We start from the raw sequence: 25,754 nt of genomic DNA on the forward strand, positions 1-25,754 counted from the left end.
GCAGTCAAAGTTGAATTAACCAAGTCACATTGTCTCACAATTTCCTTGTTTTCTTTTGTCCTGCAATATATTGATGCAGGCATTGATATCAGTAACTGTTGTCATTTATAATTAACCCAACCCCCTATCACTTGGTGTGGTTTTTAATCATCCTTGCCCCGTCACCCATCCCTGTGGCACCGTCGGAAATTGCCAATATGGCTCAAAGCAAGATCCACCTCTGATCAGCCAGCGCTGATAAAAATGAAAGGCGCTACAGTAATATATTTTAGATATGTTACACAGAAGTAGGTAAAAAAAAAAACATGACATTATCATCAAGTTGTTTTTTAATATATATAAAAAAAGTCACAGGGCAGTGACATCACCATACATAATGTACAATATAGCAGCTCCAATAATAAACATCTCATGACAGGCATTAATGAACAATATCTACATTCAGAGCATGAAGGGAATAAGTTATAATGCTATACAGTCACCTCTGATTATAAACAATATTTTCTTTTTTTTTTTTCGTTGCCGTGTACAAATAACACAGCTAAGGAGCTTATAGCCAACCTGACAGACAAACAAACACAAGTCTGAAGTCTGGAAAGCGGATGGCAAAATCTCATCATCTACAGTCATGACTTTCCTGAAAGGACAGAGTAAAAAAATAGGATGATAGAAGTAAAAGTGACAAAAGTTAGTGTTTCTTTACAAATAAATAAAATGTCTCACAACTACTATCAAAGATTTTAAAATGTGCTCTCATCATGGGTGATTTAATGCATATGGTCCACATACACTAATGCTGTAATAACTGAGATCAGTCCTGCTGGCCCGTTACACTAATAACTTCATCATATACCATCAAAATAAACATATGCCTTCCTGTATAGGGGATGTATCCTCTGTTAAAACCTTACTCGCATTTGGGGCGGGCGGACATGAGGCTTTTAGGTGGGTGAAATACGCTGGTCTCAATGTAGACAAATACATCACTGACAGCCACAAAACATTCATGAGGGAGGAAAGAGGAAAGGAGCTACGCTGAGGATTTGATGTCGGAGAAAGGCGCGCAGGTCTCACTGCAACTGGATGATGTGCTGAGGTGTCCTGATCCACTGCCTTCTGTTTTAAAAAGGAAAACAAGACTGATGCAGATAACATTAAAAAAAAGCCTAGCCCTTATCACGCAAAGCAGTGTTGAGCGTGTGAGTCAACTTTGTGTGTCCCCCCACTATATTACTGTATGTTGAGTACCTGAGCTGGTGAGAGATTGACAGGACTTGGATTTAACGATGAGTGTCACCAGATTAGCTGACGCCATCCAGCCCTCCGTAGAGGTGTTCAGGTTCCGCACTAACCTGCCACGACCAGCGCAAACGCGGTCAACATCGTCATCAGCGTCATTTGTGAATCATCAGTGTCTTCTGTTGCATTCACCATTGTCCGTCTTCCCCTTCCTTCACCAGCTGCACCACATCTCCACTTTTCACCGCCACGTCTTGAGTGGACGCTTTCTCGTAGTCACCCGTTGCTGTGTATTTACCAGCACACTGTTGACAAAAACACACTTTTTATTTTACATTTACCTTTGCCAAGCACAGCGCAGAATTTATATTTTTGCTGGGGTGAATCTGAAATGGGATATGGAAAAACTGATTACATTTTAGAGGGTGATCCGGATCACCGTATGGATCCAGGATTGTGAAAAAGGATTATTTAACATTGCGAGATAGGATCATTTTCAGCCTCGGTTAGTGTTACCTCACGTTACGAAGTACTTCACCTATTAGCTTGCCACTACATGGAAACAGGAACTTATGTGCGGCCATGTTTAATTTTTGTGTTTAGATTATCTCACAGGCCAATAAGAAATGACTTGGGACACCCTTGTCTTCAATCTGTGTGTGACTTACCAGCTTCTTGCCGTTGTCTTCCTCTGGGTCAGAGTTAAGAGGATCTTCGCCACTAGAGTATCCTTCGTGCTCCTCTGAGGCATCCAGCGATAGAGAAGTCTTGTTCCAGCCTTAAGGGATAAAAATGAAGTACTATAGTGAGATGTGATAAAGGGAAAAAAACATATGTTCATCCTCTGGTGTATAAGGCAGGAAAAAGGAAAAGTCTATCCCATCATGTCATAGTTTTAACCTCATTTACCCTTCTTCTTTCTTTTTCGGCTTTTCCCTTCAGGGATCGCCACAGCAAATTAATCTCCTCCTCCAACCCTGTCTTCTGACAATATATTCACTATCTCTCCTCTGGAGATGTCCCAACCATCTCAGTCTGGCCTCTCTGACTTTATCTCCAAGGCCTTTGACTGTAATGTCCTTCTGATGTACTCCTTCCTGATCCTATCCATCCTGGTCACTCCCAATGAGAACCTCAGCATCCTCATCTCTGCTACCTTCAATTTAACCTCATTTACCCATAGCTTGCAATTCTGTGACAAAAGCCCCAAATGTTAGAGATGCAGGAAAAACTCAAGGTGGGTCTAAGAGAGGTTGGCTGCTGTCAAGAGTAGAGCTCAACTTAGTCACTCAGAGATTAGACGTGTTCAACCACCCGGACCTTCTCAGGTGACGAGAAGGAGCTGCATCTGAGGAAACAGCCTGGCTGAGCACATGGGATTTATGTTGACAGTACCTTTGAATCCAAACGGTGTCGGGTCGCTCTGGCGCTTCGTCTTGTGATCGGGGCTAGTGGGAGATCCTATAGATATTCAGAGAGAAAGGGATAGAGTTAGAGTATGAAGGAGAGAAGACCTACTGAGGGACTCACTAATCAGATTTTTCTTCATGTTTTATGGGATGATTAATGTGCTGTTTAATTATCCATCCCAATAGTGCTGCACTGATAGAAGCTACTGCTACTACTTTGACGACTAAAGCTGCTGTGTGATACCTGGAGATAACAGAGGGGTCATTGGTAAGGTGGAACTCTTATCATCTGTGGTCGGCACCTCTGTGGAGGGAAGCATGCAAATGTTGGACCTAACAATGACCTCACACTAACCTAAATATTATAAACCTCTTGAAATGCCATTCACCGTATTATAAATGCTCCCATTAACACCCCTATTGAATTAAGTTAAATATGTCTGTAAATACGTCAAAAACATTGGCATAACTGCTGTGGCTGTAGGGAACCGCCAGGTGTAATTATTTTACTCCACCAAATGACAGTCGCTACATTTGAAGTTTAACGCGTGGTTAGCATCCAGCAGTTTTATCTATCTCCGCATGCGCTTTAAAATGGTGGTGGTGTTATTCAGCTGTTGATGCAGCTTTTTTGTGATTGTTCTGGCCAAAAATGGCAGATTTTGTGGCATGTTTTTCACAAAGTTGGGGGAAAAGTGTCAAAGATTTTAGCTTTTTTGTTTTTATAACATTGCTTGTGATTTTACGAATTTGTTGTCAGTTATAAATGCCAATCCTCGGTGTACCCCGCCTCTCGCCCAAAGTCAGCTGGGATAGGTTCCAGCATACCCCCGCGACCCTGATGAGGATAAGCAGTATAGAAAATGGATGGATGGTAACTTTAACACCAAAAAGCACAGGATTTCAACAACAAAAAATATGCTTAATTTGCACATGGAAACAATTTCACATAGGCTCTTTTTTTAGGATTTGCATGAGAAAGTGAAAGTTGCAATAATAAGAGCGAAGAAAAGAGAAGAAAAAAAAGGAAAAAGAGGAAAAAGAGGAAAGCATCCTGTCAACTTTTAGGTTTTATCTGTTTTATTCGACTTATCCTCACAAGAGTCGCAGGCGTGCTGGAGCCTATCCCAGCTGTCTTCGGATGAGACGCGGGGTACGCACTGGACTGTTCGCCAGCCAATCACAGGGCACATATAGACAAACAACCATTCACACTCACATTCATACCTATGGACAATTTGGAGTCACCAATTAACCTAGCATGCATGTTTTAATTCAATTAAAACTTGGACACTTTTCACTCTGAATAATATTACAAGTTGAATATTGTTAGTTGTTTCTATGTAAATAATAAATCATAAATAAATCATATAATAACAATCCTTGCGCCTTAGTTTGACTTCTTGCCGACTCTCTCTGTCCTTTCTCTTATGTGTGGGACAGTCAAACACTATTTCCCAGGTTGCTAAGGAAGACACTTCAGTGAGCATGACTGGTGTACATTTGGGGAAAAAAATATGCCCCTGAATGGCTCACTGAATGTGAATGTGAAAGCAACATTTCCCCCAAGAGGCATATTGATCTGATCTGATAAAAACAAACCCTGCAGTTACCTTTCTGGGCTTTGAGGTTACTGAAGCCCTGTAAAGTGAAGCGCTTTTTAGCCATGGCAGCTCTGTCTGAGGTAGGGCTTGTGGCTCTTTCATCTGACGTAGAGGAAATGCAAAATGAAAGGACAGATAAAAAAGAAGAGGAAAGATGCAAGGTAAGGGTTAAAAACAGCAGGAAACAAAAGTAATAGAATATATTGATCAAGACAAAAGGCGGGACTAAGAGTTTAATATGCATGCATGAATTAGGGATTGATACCGCTCACCTTTTCCTGCTGACTTTGGCAAAGGAGAAGAACTGCCATCAAGGACGTAGTGGTCTCCTTTCCTGTCATCTCCTTTTTTAAGACTCCTCTGACGCATCTTAAATGGGCTGCTGCTGGCCCCAGAGGAACATGGTAAGAACGTCATCTAGACACGGGTACGAGCGAGTTGCAGACCTACCTGACGTTCTCTGGACCGCTTGCCACAGGGGGACATTGGATAACCTGATCTGGCGCCCTCTGCTGGCTGGCCTCTGTAAGACATGACATAAGCACAAGAGATAGGTACAATTATTCATTCATTCATTCATTTTCTACCGCTTTTTCCTCACGAGGGTCGCCGGGGTGCTAAAGCCAATCCCAGCTGTCTTCGGGCGAGAGGTACAATTATTGATTTTTGTAATTATCACAGAAAACAAGACATTTTAGTTCTATTCTTATGTCAGCTCAATCGCTAATAAGCATACTAATAATTATGTTATTATTGTCACTTTCCTCTCATAAGATGTATGTAAGTATGTTGCAGTGCAAGCTATCTTTATAGTGTCCTTGCTTCACCGTCTTCTAAGTAAAGTACATTTTTGGTTGATGAGTGGTTATTGTGCAGGCCACACAGCTAGGAGACACAGGTTTGATTCCCTGCTTAGGCATCTCTGTGTGGAGTTTGCATGTTCATGCATAGGTTTTCTCCTAGTACTCCGGTTTTCTCCCACATTCCAAAAACATGCTAGGTTAATTGGCCACTCCAAATTGTCCATAGGTATGAATGTGAGTGTGAATGGTTGTTTGTCTATATGTGCCCTGTGATTGGCTGGCGACCAGTTCGGGGTATTCCCCGCGTCTCGCCCCAGGATGGCTGGGATAGGCTCCAGCGACAATAAGCGGTACAGAAAATGGATACGATGATTACCTCTGCAAGCCTCCAGCTGTGTGGTCAAAACCTTCCTAATCTCATTCACCCAGGTGGTTTTCACTTCAGTCGTCAGTGCCTAAAACATGATCAGAGTAACAAAAAAATACAAGGTTTAAATGTGCAAATTTGACTTTGCCTATTACAGACACGCCTCATCCGTACCTGCACAATATAGACCTCTTCTCTGGAGTTGCTCCAAATTTCAAACTTCTTATCTCCTCCCTTAGCATTCTCGGTGATGCCCACAGCGTTCATCTGTTGTGCCAAAAAGACTCGGGAAATTAAAATCGATAAACAGTTGAAGGAAGTCATTTAAAACAGCAGCGATGCTCACGCTGAGTGACTGCTTGAAGCTGTAGGATGGAGCTTTCTCATAGCCCTCCCCACTCTCCTCCCTTTTCTTGCAGAAGAGCAGCGCTTTCTCGTGCAGAAAGAGGTGCCTCTGCATGGGCTTGAAACGGGCCAGATCCTTTACCTTCACGTGACCTTTCTTGTGTTCGGTCCACACGCTGAATGAGCCCTGCATCAGCAGCTTGCCCAGATCACTCAGGTTCCCCTAATGAAAGAAAATGAGGATTGAGAGAAACAGTTCTCGTTCTGTCTGGGATTTTAACATGTGTTACATGAAGTCACTTCAGCATCTTACCTCGTATCCTGTAATGGCGATGAGGTGCATGGAGTCATTCACAGCCTTGAGGATACCCAAGATAGACGTCAGAGCTTCTTGCAGGTCGTCGGCACCTTCACAGCCTTTACTGTACTTAAGCATTTCCTGCAGGGAGCAACAACAAAAAAAACCTTCAATGTTGAACACAAAAGTATTCGTATTAACGGTTCCTTGACTTGTTACCTTCAGAAGCAGTTGGTATTTGGTGATTCTTTGTACAGGTTTCAGCAGATATGAATCCAAACCCAGTTTATGTTCCAGCTTTTTCTGACACTCCTGGTGAAAAAATGAAGGACATGAAATACAAAGGCAAAAAGCTGACAACAGTGAATGTGCTGAAAAAGTACCTGGAAGAAAGCAGCATCAGAACACTGTCTCCAGAGGCTTTCGGAGCGAGGCTTGTTGTGGCAGTACTTCTCGTAGATCTGAAGGTCTGTCATCTGAGTGAGGAAAGACAGCTTGTGTCTAGAACATTAAAATGCTGACATATTGGGCAGGGAGAACATAATCATTCACTCACCCTTTCCAAGAAACATCTGCCAACCAATTCTGGACAGTCGGCATACAGCTCCAGCTCCCTCAAAAACGTCCTGAAAAACACAGAAAGATAAATTTTTTAAAAGGAAGCCTCAATTGAATCAATTGTGTCAATAATGGCAGCGAGACGGTGCCCATTCACCTCTTGTGGAAGTGGTAAATTTCAGGCATATTGCCAAACAGAACCTCCTTTTTGTTCTGCAGAGAAGCAGGAATGAGGTGCGCCATGGCTGGGTTATCCATCTCAGAGGCGTAACCCTGCAATAAGAGTCACATTGTAATCATAATGACACACGTAGGTGTCAGAAATCACAACAAGGCATCATGGGAGAGACAAACACCTGTAACACACACAGCAGCTCCTCAACGTAAGCCCTCTCCGTTTCCAGCAGCTCATTCATGACATGCCTGCAAGGGGAAGATGAGGGAGAATACATCTCAATCCATCAATTGTGATGATGATGATGATGATGATTTAACGGCCGATGCCTCACCTCCTCAGCACAGCCAGGTTCTCGTCCTCCTCCGATAGAGAGCCGTGTCTGCAGTTTCCGTGTCCATTTTGCAGCTGCTCGTCTCCCTTGGGATGAAAAACAAAATGATTGAGCCGACCTTAAGTAGATTCAAGTAAAATCATGACTACTCACTTTCTCCGAGATCCCATTGTTTCCTTCTGAGGCGCTTCTTTCCAGTTTACCTCGGTGCGCTGCAGCAGAAGAACATACAGAAATATACAGTACATGCATTGGTCACGCATTGGTAATAATGAGATTCTAACCAGGAAATGTGCTTTTATAAATGATCACTTTTTAATTTACCGCAGAATACTACGTCAGCGTCTTTAAATGCGTGTTTTGAAAGCCTTATACTTGTATTTTAGTTCATTTAGCCAGATTTAATCTTAAAAATGCTCAATTTAGCCAAATATTTGTGGGATTAGCTTAAATATGCATATTATTTGAGAAATAGGCAGGATTCAACCTCAAAACAAGCCACAAAATTAGTCTAAATTGCGGTTCAAACATTACTCCCTCACTCTATTGCAGTTGTTCAAAAAGTAAATCTGACTATAGGGGTGTTATTTCATGTCTACAGGGCTCTAATAATGGTAAAAAGTCATCAACAGGTTTCTATGCACAAACTATGGAAATTTTCCATTGCAGAAATTCAGTTCATCGCAGTTGGGTTTGGAACCAATTACCCACGATAAAGAAGGGGCGACTGTAGATATTTGACTTTTTAGAAATGATAGTAGGACTGACCAGGTGAGCTAAGAGGAGATTTGATGAAAGCTTCAGGTCTGGGGGCAACAGGCTGTACTGGCCGAGTCTGTTTGGCTGCCAGTTTCTTCAAGCTGACCCTCCTCTTGTCAAACATCTCCTGCATGGATGCCTGCTTCTGAAAGACCTTCTCCACTTGGTCCTGTGAGTGTTGGTTTTAAACGTCAAAAAAATATACAAAGATGGGTATCTCATTTAGCAATAGATGTTTAAGTTGGGGGTTCAACCTTGAGCTGCTGGTTGAGCACTGCCTCATAATCTGTCCAGATGATACTCGGATCTGACAGTCGCTCTTCGCCTGTGTCAGCCAAGAAACCCTCCAGCTCCTGCAGGGCTGACTCCGCCCCCTCATGTGATTGACACTTGTCCACGGGCTGAGACGCCAGCAGGTAAATCCCATCATCACACCACTTTGAAGCCTGTACATGACAGTGAGATGACACATGAGAAAACTCTATGTGTGTGCGTGTTGAAGACTGTTACTTCTCACCCTTTCCAAACAGCGATGAAGATCTTGGGCTTTGAGGAGCTGCTCCTTCTTGGCCTTTAATTTGGCACTCAGGTCCTGGCACACCGTTCGGAGCTCGCTACTTTTGGGCAGAATAGAATCCTGAGCATAGTGATCCTTCTCAATGAGGTCATCACCTTCACGTGCCAAAGACAAAGCTCTCTCCAGGACCTCCTGTGGACCACAATTACAGATTTTATACCTTACAGAAGAGTAGGAACACTTTAACAGGCCAGGAACCATTTTTATTCCATTTTTTAATTAACAGTGCTCCAATTAACGCCTCTAATTCTGAGTTTCCAGTAGACATGGAGTACATGGTCAGCCTACAGCTGTGGCTGTAGGCAATGTCTTGATGTAGTTTTTTGCTCCACAAGATGGCAGTAGCTGTTGGTCTGAAACTAATGCATTTTAAACTGATGTTTACAATGAACTCATCATTGCTATGACTGATGGATGAGCGATTTGTTCCTTACTGATATTACGTACTTTTGTTTTGTTGCTGTTGTGCAATATATGTATTCACAAATGACAATCTGGTCAAACAAATGTTAAAAATGAACTTATATCGATATTTTGATGTTTTCAAATTACCCTCCCTACTATCGCCTTTTTCCAATTAACACCCTGTCGTCGCTGAATTTATCACTTACGCAGACTGTCTCCTCGTAGGTGGTGAGCTCGCTGAAGATATGGTCGGCATGAGCGGGGCTGATGCCCACTTCAGAGAAGGTACACACTTTCTCCGACGCCTGATCCAGCAGCATGCTGACCTGAGGCACACATATGCAAAACGTTCAAGATGAGGAACAGCGCGAGGCAAGTTGCGAGTTGATGTGACTGACTCACGTCCTTGTAGTTGTCCTCAAAGTGACGCAGCTGGAGACATTGCTCTAGTTTGAACCGATGCTTCCCCCAGAACTCGTCAAAAGCTCGTTCAGTCTCATCCACCTGAGACAGAAGTCTGGTAGAGGACACGGATTGATGGTTAAAATATGATGACAGCTCAGGAGATGCTGACTGATTCTTTTGTGAGCCGACTGTCACTTCACACAAGCTACCTCTGCACTGTTGCCAGGTTCTCCAGTTCGTCCTGGTTCATGTTGTGGTCTGGGTTCTGCATAACAGGGGCATTGATGGTCTCCAGCAGTTTGCTACCTTGCCTCAGAGCCACCAGCAGATCATCCTATACAATCACACAGAGACCAAACTATATTCTCCACAAAAGCAGAATTGCACAACATCTAAAAAAAAATGGAATGTCTGTATGTGTTATACCTTCATCTTGTCTCTCTTGCTGCCGTGAGCACTGAGCAGGACAGTGGTGGCCTGGGTCTCATTGGGGAGTTCTGTTTCAGCCAGCTCAGCTCCAAATGACTGCAGGGCCTGGGCCGTCTTCTTCACCATCAATGCAAAGCCTTCGATGGCCTGCCAACACAACAAACAAGATTTGTGGAAAACATTGACAAAATGCTGCCAAAGGTTGAAGAGACTTGATTGCACTTTGTGGTTATTTGCTGCCATCTTGTGACCACAAAGTGGTACTGCAATGAGACCATTAATAAATTAAATACAATGAATATTTAATTTAATTAATTATCTGGCTGATTTAATAATATTGATTATTTAAAAATCCACGTTTTGAGGTCTTTTTTGAGCTCTGTTTTTATGTTTCACTCAAGTTTGTTTTTTAACACGAATAGGTAATTGGAAAACATTCAGAGTTTAAAAATGTCTACCAGTTTCAGTGTGTACATACCGTGCGTTGTGAGATCCACTTCTCGTGACAGTATACCTGTGTTCCCCCGAGTTCCTGGGTCAGCTGCGTGTGGTCAATGTATGAGTGAAGCTCACTTACTGAGCTCAGCATGACCACCTGGAGCAGAAGAACATGATGAACATACATACAATACATTCTCCAGGAGACCTTTGCTAAAACAAACAAAGTCACATATAGCAAAAGACACACGTGTAAACGTACCGGCACCTTCATCTTGAACTCATCTTTGTTGAACTTGAAGAGGATGTCAGAGAGTGTGCGCTGGAAGAGGGTGGTGGGCCTTAGGACCAGAACCAGCTGGAGGTTTCCAGGGAACGCGCCCTAAGGTGAGAGAGAGAATGGTGTAATAGGTTGAGATCCAATACAGGAGATGTAGTAAATTCTCTTTTCTCAAGCGCAAACATCTTCTTAGCTAGTAACAAAAGTAAAAAAAAAAAAGCTCAGGGATCCATTTCTGCAATCAGCAGTAGGTGGTCTGGTGAGAATGAGGCGCAATATACAGTATAATCTAGTTCTATTGTGATTCAAAATTCACAATTCATCCTGATTTACAGGGTCTTGCTTGTTACATGTAGCTCATAATCCACAGCAATTGATGAAGTTGTTTTTTTCTGAAATTCTGCTAACAAAAAAATAATAAACCAATCAAAACAATACCAGTATATAATCAAATTACAAGATAGAGTCTGTATTCAGTATGAATACCACCATGTATCACTTCGGACAAAACATTATGGCAAAGGAAAACCGAAAGCTCCTCTTCAGCAGCTGTGCTGGAGAGATAAAGCTGATTTAATTTAAAACGAGCAACCATCCTCCATCAGTGTCTCCAGAGAACAGTTCCAGCGGCAAATAATCACATCCTGTTTCATTTCTTATTTTTTGTTTCCTCCACAGTATACCACGACTGATTCAACTTGGAATTGAAAGAAAACCCAGATGAGAGAAATATTTTCTTGTTGTTGTAGATCAACTAAAAGAAACAATAGCTGAGAGGGGAGGTGGAGTATTCAGATCGCTGAGGATGACATCATTTTCTGATATCATCTCTCTTCACATGCAGGCGTTATTCATCATTCAGCGAGGGATGGACAAAAGAGGGAAACAACCTTCACTTAAATAATAACATAAAGGAACCTCCAAGGTTGTTTACTATAGAAAGTAATCTGAATTCTAATAATCTATCCCAGGCTTAAACTGTCACCATATTGTAGTATCAAACACAGTGAGGAAGGAGGACTACAATTTGGAAGGTTGAAGCAGCCACATATAAAGACTAGAAATACTGGAATAAAAATGTCAGATACTATAGTCCAGGGGTTGACAACCCGCGGCTCTTTAGTCTCCTTGCCCTCACTACATCACGATTCAAATATCACTCCTTCACTATATCATGGTTTTTCCAAAAAAAAAAAAATGATGGCTGCTTTGTGGTTGATTATGGCTTATTATTAGTCAAATAATCTTGAAAGACAAGTTATATGTAGTATTCTGGTCTAGAAGACATCTAGACTGGTGATTGGATGAGAGAGGGAACAATGGTTCTTTTGATAAGTTAAAGGTTGCTGACACTTGCTCTAGTCTTTATGTGAAGCAACTCAATCTTAACCTAGGGCATATGCTACTTGACAAAAATCTATTTAAATTATGAGCAATTCAGAGTTCAACCAGCATTCTGGAATGAATGTCTAACCTTGTAGATTTCACTGTAGAATGTAGATAAATACTGTAAGCGTTGCCCACTTTTATTGACAAATTAATGTGTATTGTACTGAACAGCCTGGACAGAGACACATCCACAGATTAGCCAATTTTTGTATTTGCTCTTTGCCACTTTTATAGCGATCCAAAATCAACCCAACTATGGGGTCCATTAATGTAGATTGTACATTGAACATATATTGAACATTCCCAAAACAAAGACTGTGCTCACCGCGATCCGAAGCAGGGTCCCTTTCACGGCTGCCCATCGGTCCTGCCGGCGATCAATGACGAGGATGAAGCCCACGTCTGTTGATGGCAAACTAGTACCACAGTGAAGGAAAAACCCATACACAAAGAACATTTACTATATAAAAAAATAAGCCAGGAAAATACAAAACAAGGTTGACACTGTTCCCTTGTGAGTAAAGTGATGAAGCTACAGTGTGATGTTGTGTCGCTCCTTATCTTTTCAAACGAGCACGCACCTCCTGATGACTTGGCACTGATCCTCCACAATGCCCGCCCTCCACAATGGATGCCCACTCTGACGGGCAATTAAGATGCTTAATCCTTAATAACAATCCTTATAACCTCATCAGCAAACACCATCCCTGCATTTTGGGGGGAGTAACAGGAACTGTAGTCCTCAAGCCAGGCAAGAGAATAAAACTAAAGTCACCTTCCACAAAGGTACAGTAGATCCCACTGTGTAAACACCCCATGTGCTCAGCCTAAGCCCCGCCTCCTTCCCCCTCCCCTGCACTTGGCAGTAGTCCAATCTGTGATGGAGGCTGTTAGGTTATGAACCAATTGCAAGGTTGCTGCAAAGTGATGAGCAGCTCTTAGAGCAAGACTAACATGGGGGCAGGGATGGTCTAAGACGAGGCCCCCAGTAAACAGGAGTGTTATCTGGTCATACTGGTCTTTCAGCCTTAATTAGGAAATATATAGGAAACACGGGACAAATATAGGAAACACTGAAGCTAAAATGAGCATTATTAACTTTGTATTGGACCTCATTACATTGTGCATCCGTAGAATGAAGAAATGGATTGTGAAAATACAAATGTTGGTCAGTTTCATGAATTGCTGAGCTAACAAAAGGTGTCAGACTGTTTCTCCCTGATCAAGACCCTCTCTAAAACAACATCACACCCCCATGAATCAGTAACCTTTAAAATAGAACACTCTGAATAATGTAATTTCATAGTGATTAATCGTCATTTAAATTAGCTGCAGTCTTTTGGAAGCAGACATGTAGACACCCAATTCCCTTACTTGTCCATGGCATACCTGGGCACACTTGTCAGATAAGTGAGCACGTTGTGAAACTCTCTGTCGGTGATCTCGCCAAAGGCTGGGAACTCCGGGAACACAATAACGGGGCTTCCGTTGTCTCCTCTGCCTCCTGCAAAAAATGGTTTTAATGGTATGCACAAGTGATATTTTAAATGATGTTCTAATAGTAACAGTCAGCAGACATCATAATAAGATGCGAGTAAGTCAGTGATTTGCAAGTCTTGAGTACTGTGAGTGTCAAGTCTTTAATCTCAAGTCAAGTCCAAAGTCATAGGCTTACAATTCCATACATGTTATAAGCAGTTAGTCTCAATCGAAAAAAGTATTGAAAGTATTTTCAAGTCTGAGTTAAGTCCCGAGTCATTGATGTCAAATTCAAAGTTAAATGTTTGATCATCTTGTCCTCCAGTTCACACCTCTGTATCATCCCACCTATGACCCCGCCCATCATTTCAACACATCCATAGTGATGCTCCTGTTAAATGTGAGTGTAATATTAGCCCTGCAGTTCATATACTGTAGCTATGCTAGTTTGGTCCTGGAGCAACATTCCCACTAGCGTCCTGTCCCATTCTCTAATATTACATTGTTGTGTGGTGCATGGTATCTAGTACAAGTGCAGTTACAGTGTACAGTGGAATCAGTAATAAATTTAATTGGTCCTTGTTTTTACTTTCATCATTGATTACTCTGCAAAACCACATTTGTCCCCCACACACAATCACCCTGCTTATGTTAAACAGCTGCTCTGTCAGCACATGTGCCCGGAATATCAATCCCGCCTGCCTTTTCTTCTGTTGTCACTATGGCAACAGCAAGTGCACGGTCATGCTTCCAATATTGTCCGCTTGTTTGCAAAATGGTTCACTGTTACTCTGCTGTGGCCGCAAGGTCAGTGCGTCGTTTATGGAGGAAATGCATGCAGGTTGAGGAACATGTGTGTCATAATACATGCACCTCCAGCAAAATAATAATAAAAACAATAATAGGGAAGATGAGACCTGGTATTTTGCTGTGTCAAGAAAGAGACGAGGTGACATTTAAACTGGCAAGGACGAAAATAGGTCACAGGAACTATGCCAATGCAAAAGAAAGCTGACGCATGTGTTAGACTGGAAAACTGCTTCCATGACTGATTTGGAATGAAAACAGAAATAATGTGTTAAACGATGCACCACTAAAACACCACCAAAAAAAACATCATTATTTGGCTTTTGATGTCAGCTCGCTCAAGTCTTCATAATTAAAAATAAAAAATAAATCCCAGTAAAAGAAAATTGTTCCAAACCGAGACCAGAACAGTAGATAGGATGAAAGGAGACCTTTGACCTCAGCTACCGTGAGTATCTTATGTCAGATAATGATATTGATGGTGTTATCTGGAGCAATAATAGCCTCTAAAATAAGTAGCTACGTACCTCTGAGAAGTAGCTAGGTTGAGATATGCAGGCTGCCAAAATGCTTGCTTGTACATTTTATATGGCTCATAAGGGTAACAAAGCATGCACTAAAGTAATCATCATGAAGGTGTCACCTGTAAGAAAGGCAAACTGCTTCCTGAGTTCAGGCGTGATATCAGCAGCGCGCAGAGGACTGCTCTCCAGTTGCATGATCTCATCTGGAAACAGGAGACACACAGAAAGATGAAGTTGAATTAAAATGATCTCTTTCTTAACTGATATACATTCCTAATCATAATTAATGAGCTGCTCTGCACTTCTTCTCAAAAATTGATTTGGGCATACTTCATGCCAGTGTTTCCAGAAGGCCGTGTCCCTTGTTTGGTGCTCTTGTGCAAATTCCAAATGGGAAAATTTGTGGCATTCTCTCGCAGATGCCGTCTAATGGTTATTAGACTGCACTCAGTACCAGAAACAACCTTCATTTGGACAGAGGATTGTCCTGTGTCTTGACGGACAGCCAATTGGATCCTCCAGCTGAGGGCCAGTGACATTTGATGTGTTCATTCATTCATTCATTTTCTACCGCTTTTCCTCACGAGGGTCGCGGGGGTTGCTGGAGCCTATCCCAGCTGTCTTCGGGCGAGAGGCGGGGTACACCCTGGACTGGTCGCCAGCCAATCACAGGGCACATATAGACAAACAACCATTCACACTCACATTCATACCTATGGACAATTTGAAGTCACCAATTAACCTAGCATGTTTTTGGAATGTGGGAGGAAACTGGAGTACCCAGAGAAAATCCACGCATGCACGGGGAGAATATGCAAACTCCACACAGAGATGGCCGAGGGTGGAATTGAACCCTGGTCTCCTAGCTGTGAGGTCTGCTAACCACTAGACCGCAGTGCCGCCCACATTTGATGTGTCTACCATCAAAATCCTTTTTGTATGACTCCCATTTCTTCTCCTCCTTAATTTCATCCATTTCCTACGCCGCTAGTCCTCATTAGGGTTACCGGGGTATGCTGGAGCCTATCCCAGCTGACTTTGGGCGAGAGGCGGGGTACACCCTGGATTGGTCGCCAGCATATGGCAGGGCAATTACTTCATGTTGGAATAAACCATTGTTAAACTTTGACATATTGTTACTTTAAAACATCTGAAATGCACTTTCCATGTAAATAAATAATTTCTTCTAATCGGCTTGCTTCTTTTCCACAAGTTCAACAGTTACTGATTGGGAAGTAAGAACAGGCATTTGAGGAGCAGCTTCCTGTTTCCTTTTCATTCTAACCTGCAGCGGGGGTGTGCACAAAGCAAACAAAGCAACAGTGGACGTGGATGAATGAAACAAGACAAACGACCTCATCTCTGATGTTTGGTAGAAAGCAGTGCCGCCTGGACAATAATGGACACTTGTTGCCCCAGGTGATGGGACATCTGCAGGGTGCTCAAATAGGCCCGAATGCACCACTCAGTCAGACAGCCACACCTTAGCCCCCCGGCGACTCCCACACATCAGTTCGAAACCAACACCCAGTGTGCTTTGTTTCTAAAGGAGTGAAAATCCCCCTTCTTAAAATGTCAGTTTTGGTCATTTATCTGTATTCAGACTTACTGTCATTATACTTCATACAAAACTTCACAATATATTTTCTGCGTCTGGACAAAAGTCAGAGGCCACCTTTTGGGGTACGTTAAGAAGAGGCAGGGAAATTGTTAGATAATGGTAATCCAGCAAGTACTGTACTTAATGCATTATTTTTTTATAACCCAGCTGATTAAAGCAACATCATGTAGTTATTTGACATTAATACACCAGCTTCAAAATCATATTGATGCTAGTCTTACTAAGGGGAATCATGGCTCTACTGTCGCCATAGCAATTCCAGATACCCTACTGTGCCTCTCTGAATGGACCAGCCAGGACACATGTTGAGTAGCACTAACACTACTGTTCAGAATGATTAACAGGATGAGAACACCACAATGATAATGTTTATTTTAGTACACAATAACACAGAAACGTTGCTGTTAGCATGTCCAGTACATAAATCGGCTTGTTTTAGCTTCTCACTATGTCTTTATCCGTTAATTTTATAATTTTAATAGGATGTCCGTACTTTTACTGTCTTCTTCTTTCTCTTTTGGCTTTTCCCTTCAGGGGTCACCACAGCAAATCAATCACCTCCATCCAACTACCCTCATGTCCTCCTTCACTACATCCATAAACCTCCTCTTTGGTCTTCCTCTACCTGGCAACGATAAACACAGCATCCTTCTACCAATATATTCACTATCTCTCCTCTGGACATGTCCGAACCATCTCAGTCTGGCCTCTCTGACTTTATCTCCAAGCCCTCTAACATGTAATGTCCCTCTGATGTACTCGTTTCTGATCCTGTCCATCCTGGTCACTCCCAATGAGAACCTCAGCATCCTCATCCCTGCTACCTCCAGTTCTGCTTCCTGTCTTTTCCTCAGCGATGTAAAGTTTGCTAATTAATAGCTATGCAAGTGTGAAAATAATAAATTATAAAGTTCATTGGGTCCACTCATTATTATGCACCAAATCCATTTTCTATGCCGCTTGTGCTCACTAGGTTTGTGGGTATGCTGGAGCCTATCCCATCTGTCTTCCAGCGAGAGGCAAGGTACACTCTGGCAATATGGAGTCGGTTCAATCATTACGCATATTTCAAACCATAATGGTAAGATTTACTGTATCGCGTTGCTTCTTTACAAGCTTTAACACCACTCACCAGCCATGCCTACTATCTGCATCATTCCATACCTCGCTAGCAATTAGAATGGGACCAGACCAGCGCCATTGTACGTTACAGTGAAACCACTCTACCATTGTGGGTCCAAGGATCAGATATCAGACTTCTTTTTGTGTTACTTAAGTATCAGTGATGTCACAAAGACCTTATGACACTGTCATTAAGTACCTGAGTCCAACACATTCTTTTTAATATTACACATACCTACAAGGCAATTAAAAATGAGCATTACTTTTTGTATGTTTGTAAAATACAGCAGCTCTTAGCTCTTATCTTGGCAAGATAAGATACTGTTATTCCATGTCTATAATCACACACCAATGCATGCATACACATATACGCGCCACCTGCTTGTTTGAGGTGCTAATGTTCTTTAAAGGGCTTAACGATAAGGGATTACTGTGCAGCTCACGTTTGTGGGGGAACGAGTCAAACGTTAGTGGGTCACACACCTGGACTTTACCGCCTGCAACTACTGACACACATTCCAGTGGAGCTGAGTTTTGTCTCAGAACATTCCCAAACTAATTTAAATAACAGCACATGTTCTTTATTCTACAATCTGAAATTGAGCGAGGCAATCCACTTTACATGACAGAGGAAGCAAAATGAAAATAGTTATTATTTTCTTACAGGTTTATTTTTTCTAATCGAAAAGGGACATTATTTGGATCAATATTTCATTCCAGAGATTTTAAAGTAAGCTTTATCAAAGAGATTTTATTGTGGGTGACAATAAAACATGTTGACTAACCTCTGAGAAGGCAGTGCATTTTTAGGCCACTGCAAACTATAACCAAAATAATATGCATACTGATGATGCACATGTTTATGTATGTATGCCCATCATTCACAATCCCTGTGAGACAAGACAAAAAATACTGTAAGTACTACATGTTACCATGAATGTGCCTGTTACTACATGGTATAACATGTATACAATATGTTGTTGGAGATTTATTAAAGGACTTTAGAAGTGATTTTTTAGTGAAAAACTGCCAACACAAACTTGCTATCCAGAATGCACAGATGAGGGAAAGATGTATGATGGCCAAAATGCCACCCCCCCCAAAAAAAAAGTTTTCCTTTAAGTCCTACTGGACACAACAAACCAACAGATTAAGATTGGAATTCAGCTAAGTCACACATAACATTGAGAAAGGACGAACTGTGCGTTTTGCTTCTTTGCAACTCTAGATTTCACAGGAAGTAGCAGGCTGATGATATGGGATACCTACAACTCAACCAGCGACAGTAGCGGGAAAATCTGTAGTATTTTTCAACCTCCTCCAGGGAGATGCGTACGTGACCGCAGCTCTCTTGAATAGGCCGCAAACAAACATCCAGCTGTCCATTCTTGTCTTCTTCATCTCTTCTCCATCTATCTCCTCTTGAATTATCCCCTTTTTCATATCCAAACCCGTCCAGCTCTTCACTGTCCTGAAGCTCAAATCCCGCAGGACTCATCTCTGAGTCCGCTTCAGTGCAAAACCCAGAGTCCAACTCAACATCCATAAAAGATCTGGAATCCAACATCTCCTCTGCTTCCATCCTGCAGCTCCAGGCTTGTTGACTCACTGCACTCCCAGTCATCACGACAGGTTCCCTCTCATTCGAAGCCCTCCCTTACCCCTTCTTCTCCACATTCAAAGCACTCTACAGCCTGCAGGAACTGTGCTGTACTACTTCCCTGTGCTACCTCAGGTTACCTTCCCTACAGACAAAAGCCACCTTGTAGCGTTTGACCCCTCCCTCCAGCCCAGATACCTATAACTTCTTCCTCTAGAAGGACAATTCGCTGAATGCACACTCACTGGCCCCAATATCCAGTAGTGATATCATCCCATACAAACAGGCTGCCAGTTGTAAAGGCATTACCTTTATCAAAACAATCAATGTAAACAGCTACTATTTAGGAGCTTAATTGCTTGAAAGTTAATTTCTTACAGGATGCAAAAGGAACCAAATCTAATTCTGTATTTTGCACAATAAATTTATGTGACATTTATGACATTTGACAGAAATGTAGCATTGAAACATGTAACATGAAACATTTGCTCAATGTAAACTTATAAATAGAAACTATAATTAGCGTACTATACACTAGTTAGCATTCTATTTACTTAATTTACACCAAAATTTTGACTCCATTTGAACACATTTTCCTGTTAGCGTACAATATGGCGTGCCTCTTGTCGTGTTATTAATACACTGCAAAAGTACAACTGTGTACTTAATGTAGTTTTATAAGAAAAACTTCCTTGTTTGCACACTTGTCTATGTCGCCTGTCTATGATGTCATCAGCGATTGACTCTGCAGGCAATATGCCCCCCCATAACGCTGCCCCCCCCAGGGGGTGCGCCCCCACTTTGAAAACCACTGATGACATTTGTCAGAAATGTAAGCATTGAAACATGTAACATGAAACATTTGCTCAATGTAAACTTATAAATAGAAACTATAGTTAGCGTACTATACGCTAGTTAGCGTTCTATTCAGTTAATTTACACCAAAATTTTGACTTCCTTTGAACACATTTTCCTGTTAGCATACAATATGGCGTGCCTCTTGTCGTGTTATTAATACACTGCAAGAGTACAACTGTGTACTTAATGTAGTTTTCTAAGAAAAAAACTCCCTGTCGCCTGTTTCTCGCCTGTCTATGACGTCATCAGCGATTGACTCTGTAGGCAATATGACCCCCCCCCACCCATAACGTTGCCCCCCCCAGGGGGTGCTCCCCCAGTTTGAACGCCACTGGGTTAGATGAACAATTAGTTGATAACATAGTCAGCTGGTCAATACTTGGCCAACCTCCTTGTCTGCATTATCTCAGGACTTGTGGACCTAAAAGTACAAAGCCTCCATTTAAACAGCCTGAATCCCCCTTTTAACCATTGACTAACCATTGAGAGCTCTTGGCCTTGTTTACACCACTCAAAAGACTCCATTATCACTATCTTACTGAAAGAACTAATTCTCAAAAGACTCTCAAAGAAAAGCACTGTTCCTTGACTGCAATGTGACAATTTAAGTTCAGTGACTTGTAGAAGAAGATACAGTCCACCCTTAATTCAGTTGAATGGTGTGTATCGTGTGACTGGGGGGATTTGGTTGGCCCCTATGAATCCAAGGTACATACAAGGTTATCAGTGCAATACGCATGGGGAAAGCCAACACCAAAGCCAATAGGTTGGAGACATGCACGACTTGAAGTTGTGAAACTCAGTCATGTAGATAATCTGCCAAAACAAACACAGAAGAATCCATCCATTTTCTATACCGCCTGTCCTCACTAGGGTCGTAGGTATGCTGAAGCCTATCCCAGCCTTCTATGGATGACAGGCAGGGTACACCTTGGATTGGTCGCCACATAAGAGAATAGGCTGTAATATGCATGCCATAGATAGATGGCGACATCACATTTTTTGTGTCATAAACATTTTATATGCAAAACTATGCATCCCAGCAAAACGACAATGATTCCAGAAAACACTCATGCCTCTGAAACCAGTTTTCAGTTAAGAGTTTTAGTCTTGTAAAAAAACATAGCACTGTTCTTGTATATACAACCCTGAGACTGCGTTTATGTTACAGGTCCATCTAAGATTCTTAAATGAGGACACCCTGGTATTTTTCCACAGAAAGACCACCCATGAATATTTAACATTGACCATGAAATACTGCAATGCTGAATACACAAGGTCATTTCACATAAGAAGCCACAGCACAAGTTAAAAAAAAAGAGTATTTCTTCTGACTTACGTGACTTAAGGGTGACCATTGGCATCCCATTTTCCCATTTCCAAGCATTCCTCTTGGCTTTCCTCACCATTCTTTCCTCCCCTGTGTCTTGCGAGGACCGCAGAGGGTCTCGAAGTGGAAACACTGAGCCAAACTGAACGCCAAGCACTACCCTCGCCACACTACAGCTGCCGTCTGTGCAGCCAAAAAACCCAAATGACAGCAAAAAGTGCTGTGCAGTCGCTCACATTTGTATGCTTGGCGCACACACATGGGCACACACTGTGGCGCATACAAAAACAGCAAGGGAGAGACTGAGTTGTCCACTACTATGATTAATGCACACTTATTTGATAGTGACGTGCAAACAATGTACTTTTAGTAGGAAATGGTACAAAAAATAAGCATTGTTTTCAACTGACATGAACATAACAAGAATGAAAATGAACATGACTATCCTATGTCTGTACAAAATAATGCCTTTTAAGAAGATAATTTGACGCTTAACAAAGATCATTTAAAAACAATACAAAAAACTAATTTAAAAAGTAAAGTGCTTGGGGATTCTTTTCCAGTCCTGTAGGTGGCAGCACTACAAAATAAGAACCTACTGCTGCACACGCTTGATTGGCCTGGATGCAAATTTTCTACATATGCCGCTTGTCCTCACTAAAGTCAAAGGTATGCTGGAGCCTATCCCAGCTGAGAGGCAATAAATAGCAACCAAAACCTTACCAAACTTAGCTACACTCTTCTGCTGTACAGGATTTGGTGTCACTGTCACCAATTGACCACAAAATATGAGTTTTCCAATTCTATAGCTACAGCTAGCTTTGCCAGGACACTAACAATATTTAGCTCTACAAACAACACAACATAAATATAACATTTGCTATCACCACAATTTAAGTTTTGCACACTTCTCCACTACGTATCGCCTGTCCTTCCACTCTTCTTACCATCCCACTCTCTCCAGGAATTCTTGCGGCTGCCGGGGCCAAACGGAAAAGAAGAACCAAGTCCTGAGATGTCCAAGTTCTGTATCAGAAGACTGAGTCTGTTCATGATCCGGTAGGACGCCTCGCTGCCTTCCCGCAAGAACTCGTGCAGAGACATTTCAAATCCTCACTAACTTCCCAAGAACCGTCTTCTCTTCTGCGTCACTCAGGACCAGGTCGACATGCTCTTACATGCCTCCAGCGAAGTCGAGACCGCTGTGGTGCACGAAACAAAAGTCCGGCTTCTCCTGCAGATCCACATCAGGGACTTCAGTGCAAAGCTGGCAGGAGTGAGGAGCTGAGTCACTGCACATAAATGGTCACTGCTCACGCTAGAGGCAGGAATAGGCCCTGCTCTGCATGAACACACACACTGTGGTGGACTCACATACCTCATTGCAAGTGTAACTATTGACAGGCTCACTATAGAAGAAGACAGGAGGACTGGTGGAGAAGGCAGCCGGTAGAGCACAAATCCCCTTCTGTTGCTTGGGCTAATTATATTCTTCCACCCCTCCACTAATCTGCCTCGGCTTTCCCCGCTCTCTGTCTTAACAGATACCTCCAAAACTTATCTCCAGTAGAGTCCAAATCAGGCCTCCAGATTGCAATAAATGGTAGCGTTTTGCAACTAAAATTCTGATATACAGAAAATACTGATACCGGCATAAATATTACTCAACCAGTTGCCCATTTTATGTCATTACTGAATATTTCTTGAGGTTGACAAACTTCTGCTCACTATTCAGACAGTAATACACAAATGAGCTACTTTGAACACCAAAAAAAAGACTAATAATGAGCCATAGTCAAGCATGAAAGATCCATCTATCCATTTCCTATTCTGCTTATCCTATGCCAGAGCCTATCCCAGGTGACTTTGGGCGAGAGGAGGGGTACACCTTGGCCTGGTCACCAGCCAAGTCACAGGGCAACCATGAAACAGCACATCATTAATTACAATAATTAATTATATTCGCACCACAATGAAGCGATGGACAACTGGACATGCATACCAATTATGGACATAAGGGCTATTATTTTCTTCAAAAAATAGAAATCCCACAATTTTTGCAAGTTTATACTGTTTGTTTCATTGTGTTTCTGAAAGAGGCAACCCTTCTCACTTTGCGCTTACTTTTCACCGCCAACTATCGAAGGTTTGTGGGAACACAAGCCGTTCTGTAGGTCCACAAATATTAGGGATCAGTGATGTAAAGGATCGTTGTTTAGCGTTTTTGTCATGTATATAGTCATCATAGACTAGACATATTGAATATATCAGAAAACATATAGCTTCTACAATGATGTTTTCAATCAAATATCTTGTATTTATGTACAAATTATTGCTAAATTCTTGTGAAAGCAGAACTACTGATAGCATAACACAAACCACAAACTTGGCAGCTCAGAAGAAATGAGACAAAAAAGTCCAACCTGAGTTTTAAGTAAGCACAACATTCATTCATTTTCTACCGTTTATCCTCACGAAGGTCGTGGAGGTGCTGTAGCCTATCTCAGCTGTCTTCGGGCAAGAGGTGGGGTACACCCTAGACTGGTCGCCAGCCAATCACAGGGCACATATAGACAAACAACCATTCACACTCACATTCATACTTATGCAAATTGTCCATAGGGTCACCAATTAACCTAGCATGTTTTTGGAATGTGGGAGGAAACCGGAGTCCCTGGAGAAAACCCACGCATGCACGGGGAGAACATGCAAACTCCACACAGAGATGGCCGAGGGTAGAATTGAACACAAGTCTCCTAGCTGTGAGGTATGCGTGCTAACCACTAGACCGCCATGCAGCATTAAAACACAACAAATCAAAATAATTGCACAGGTAGCAAAAAAGATGTCTGTTATGCAGTGTAAACATAAAGAGAAATGCCTGGGTTTGTATGAAAACAAGCCCACAGAAAAGAAGGATGTATCTGACTCACTGATCATCTACACGAGTATCCTTCCAAATTAACTGGAAGTAGGTCAAACAAGCCATCGGTAGCCGAGGATGCATGAATGCAAGGATGGATGTTAGGACAGACACTAGGATGGACACTAGGGCGGATGCTAAGATGGATGCATGGATGCAAGGGTGGATGCTAGGACAGATACAGTCGTAGTGTGCTCGGGTGGGTGTGTGAATGTAAGAAAGGATACTTCAACAGATGCTAGCAAGAATGCTAGCACGGACTGATGGCTGCAAGGACAGATACTAAGGTCGATGCATGGATGCAAGGATGGATGCTAGGAGAGATGCTATTGATGAATAGATGGACAGATGCTAGGATGCTAAATACTAGGGCCTGGAAAAAGAATGCTTGGAAGGACCGAGTAAGGATTGATTCAAGGATGTTAAGACAATCTTTCACAGATACTACTAAACTTTCTCCTCATCTTAGAAGACTGTACTAAATTATTTTTGACTTCACTGAATCTCTTATTCTCTCACCCGTCCTATACAATTATTGTTACCTTCTTTTATCACAGCTCCAGCCATTCAATGAGACGTTCAATGAGCGCAGTATTAATTACACTGCATTTTCTCATCATGCTCGGTGGTTTGCACACTCACTGCATGGTATGCTATTTTTCAAAGCTGAGGAGATTCCAGTATTATGTGTCACTATCACTTGCAGTGTAATGCCACATTATTGTATTCCATCGCTCATAATCCTCCATAATTGAACTCTGATCAGAAATGTTATTAGTAGCATTCATTTCAATATTTAGCATCATTACCTTCACAAAGGCAGGAATTTTGTATTGGAATTCATTAGATTTTCAACCTAATGAAGTGTATGTAATGCTAACAGCTACGTTTAAGTACATTTAATCTAATTCCTGTTAAATTGTGTGGCAAATGATAGCATAGCCATTGCTATATATATACAGTGTCAAATTGTTAGCATCCCTAGGGTCTTCACAAGGACATAAAGGCCAAAGCCCCTTATGTAGTATTGTGTCACCTTTTCAAGGAGCTATAGTATATACAGGTTTGTATGTGTGTAGGGTGTCGTCACCCACCTATGCTCCTGGTGACCGTCCTTAGCCTCTCCAGCAGCTCCCCCAGGTCCATCTCTTCTGTCTTCATCCACAGGATCATCCTCCAGAGGGGCAGCGGGAGACCAGCAGCCCAGCCGAGAGACACTTTCCTGGGAAGAAGAGACAGCTTGCCTGCTTTTACTGGACGGCTCCTCGGAGAGTGGTCGGTAAAGGGAGGAGGTGGGGGGTAGGATGGTGAAAAGGGAGAAGGGGACGGTGGCTAGCCCCGGCTAACTCCAGATATGTCTCTCCAGTAACAGTCTTTTAAGAAACATAGATGAGTGCTGAATATGTGTGGGTGTATTCAGCCTCTGAGAGGATGCTTGAGGAGGAAGTGATGGCGACGGCCCACACAAGCTAGGCTGCCGTGGCACGTCCTCCGCCAGGGTAAAAGGGAGGATGCTGTGGAGAAGTAGACTGGGAGGAGCTGGAGTGGGATGATGATGGTGGTGATGCATCAGCTCCGACACGGGTGATGGTGCAAACCTTGCACTGTTGGCACACTATTGGGGGAGGGAAAACAATAGAGCAGGCTCAATCTCACACATATGAACTCAGTGACAT

At 42.3% G+C, this 25,754-nt stretch overlaps 2 protein-coding genes across 9 annotated transcripts in view; one reads left to right on the forward strand and one right to left on the reverse strand.

Annotated features, from left to right (window-relative positions):
- The window catches only part of spryd7b (SPRY domain containing 7b), a 168,468-nt gene that overhangs the window by 40,347 nt on the left and 102,367 nt on the right, over positions 1-25,754 (forward strand). The gene's annotated exons all lie outside the window — the stretch shown is intronic.
- Positions 307-25,712, reverse strand: mcf2lb (mcf.2 cell line derived transforming sequence-like b). 8 transcript variants are annotated; one of them, XM_078795137.1, is made up of 33 exons: positions 25,173-25,712; positions 14,744-14,827; positions 13,204-13,318; positions 12,140-12,230; positions 10,408-10,527; positions 10,186-10,302; positions 9,705-9,854; positions 9,488-9,612; positions 9,276-9,390; positions 9,080-9,199; positions 8,409-8,600; positions 8,146-8,337; positions 7,901-8,060; positions 7,286-7,344; positions 7,133-7,218; positions 6,980-7,046; positions 6,781-6,896; positions 6,622-6,691; positions 6,449-6,541; positions 6,285-6,377; positions 6,081-6,206; positions 5,769-5,990; positions 5,597-5,689; positions 5,432-5,510; positions 4,703-4,775; positions 4,525-4,637; positions 4,262-4,354; positions 2,893-2,952; positions 2,635-2,700; positions 1,908-2,017; positions 1,432-1,544; positions 1,249-1,352; positions 307-1,116 (listed from the first exon to the last, which is right to left on the reverse strand). In XM_078795137.1, exons 1-33 carry the CDS (start codon positions 25,249-25,251, stop codon positions 1,031-1,033), a joined length of 3,582 nt encoding a protein of 1,193 aa, XP_078651263.1. In that variant the 5' UTR covers positions 25,252-25,712; the 3' UTR covers positions 307-1,030. The 8 variants fall into 8 exon arrangements, with proteins under 8 accessions (XP_078651263.1, XP_078651262.1, XP_078651264.1 ...); XM_078795136.1 differs by lacking the exon at positions 25,173-25,712 and adding an exon at positions 22,103-22,605; XM_078795138.1 differs by lacking the exon at positions 25,173-25,712 and adding an exon at positions 21,165-21,478.

The sequence above is a fragment of the Doryrhamphus excisus genome, linkage group LG12 (assembly GCF_037039965.1).
Source record: "Doryrhamphus excisus strain RoL-2023G ecotype Guam linkage group LG12, RoL_Dexc_Guam_v1.1, whole genome shotgun sequence".
In the NCBI taxonomy this organism is placed as follows: Eukaryota; Metazoa; Chordata; class Actinopteri; order Syngnathiformes; family Syngnathidae; genus Doryrhamphus; species Doryrhamphus excisus.

Excerpts from the sequence above, each read along its gene's own strand:
- mcf2lb (XM_078795134.1), bottom strand. The coding sequence starts at position 18,991 with ATGACTGGGAGTGCAGTGAGTCAACAAGCCTGGAGCTGCAGGATGGAA. Across the intron at positions 10,528-12,139 it reads GGACCCTGCTTCGGATCGCG|GGCGCGTTCCCTGGAAACCT; the intron begins GTGAGCACAGTC and ends CTCTCACCTTAG. Across the intron at positions 1,353-1,431 it reads GAAGGGGAAGACGGACAATG|GTTAGTGCGGAACCTGAACA; the intron begins GTGAATGCAACA and ends TGGTCGTGGCAG.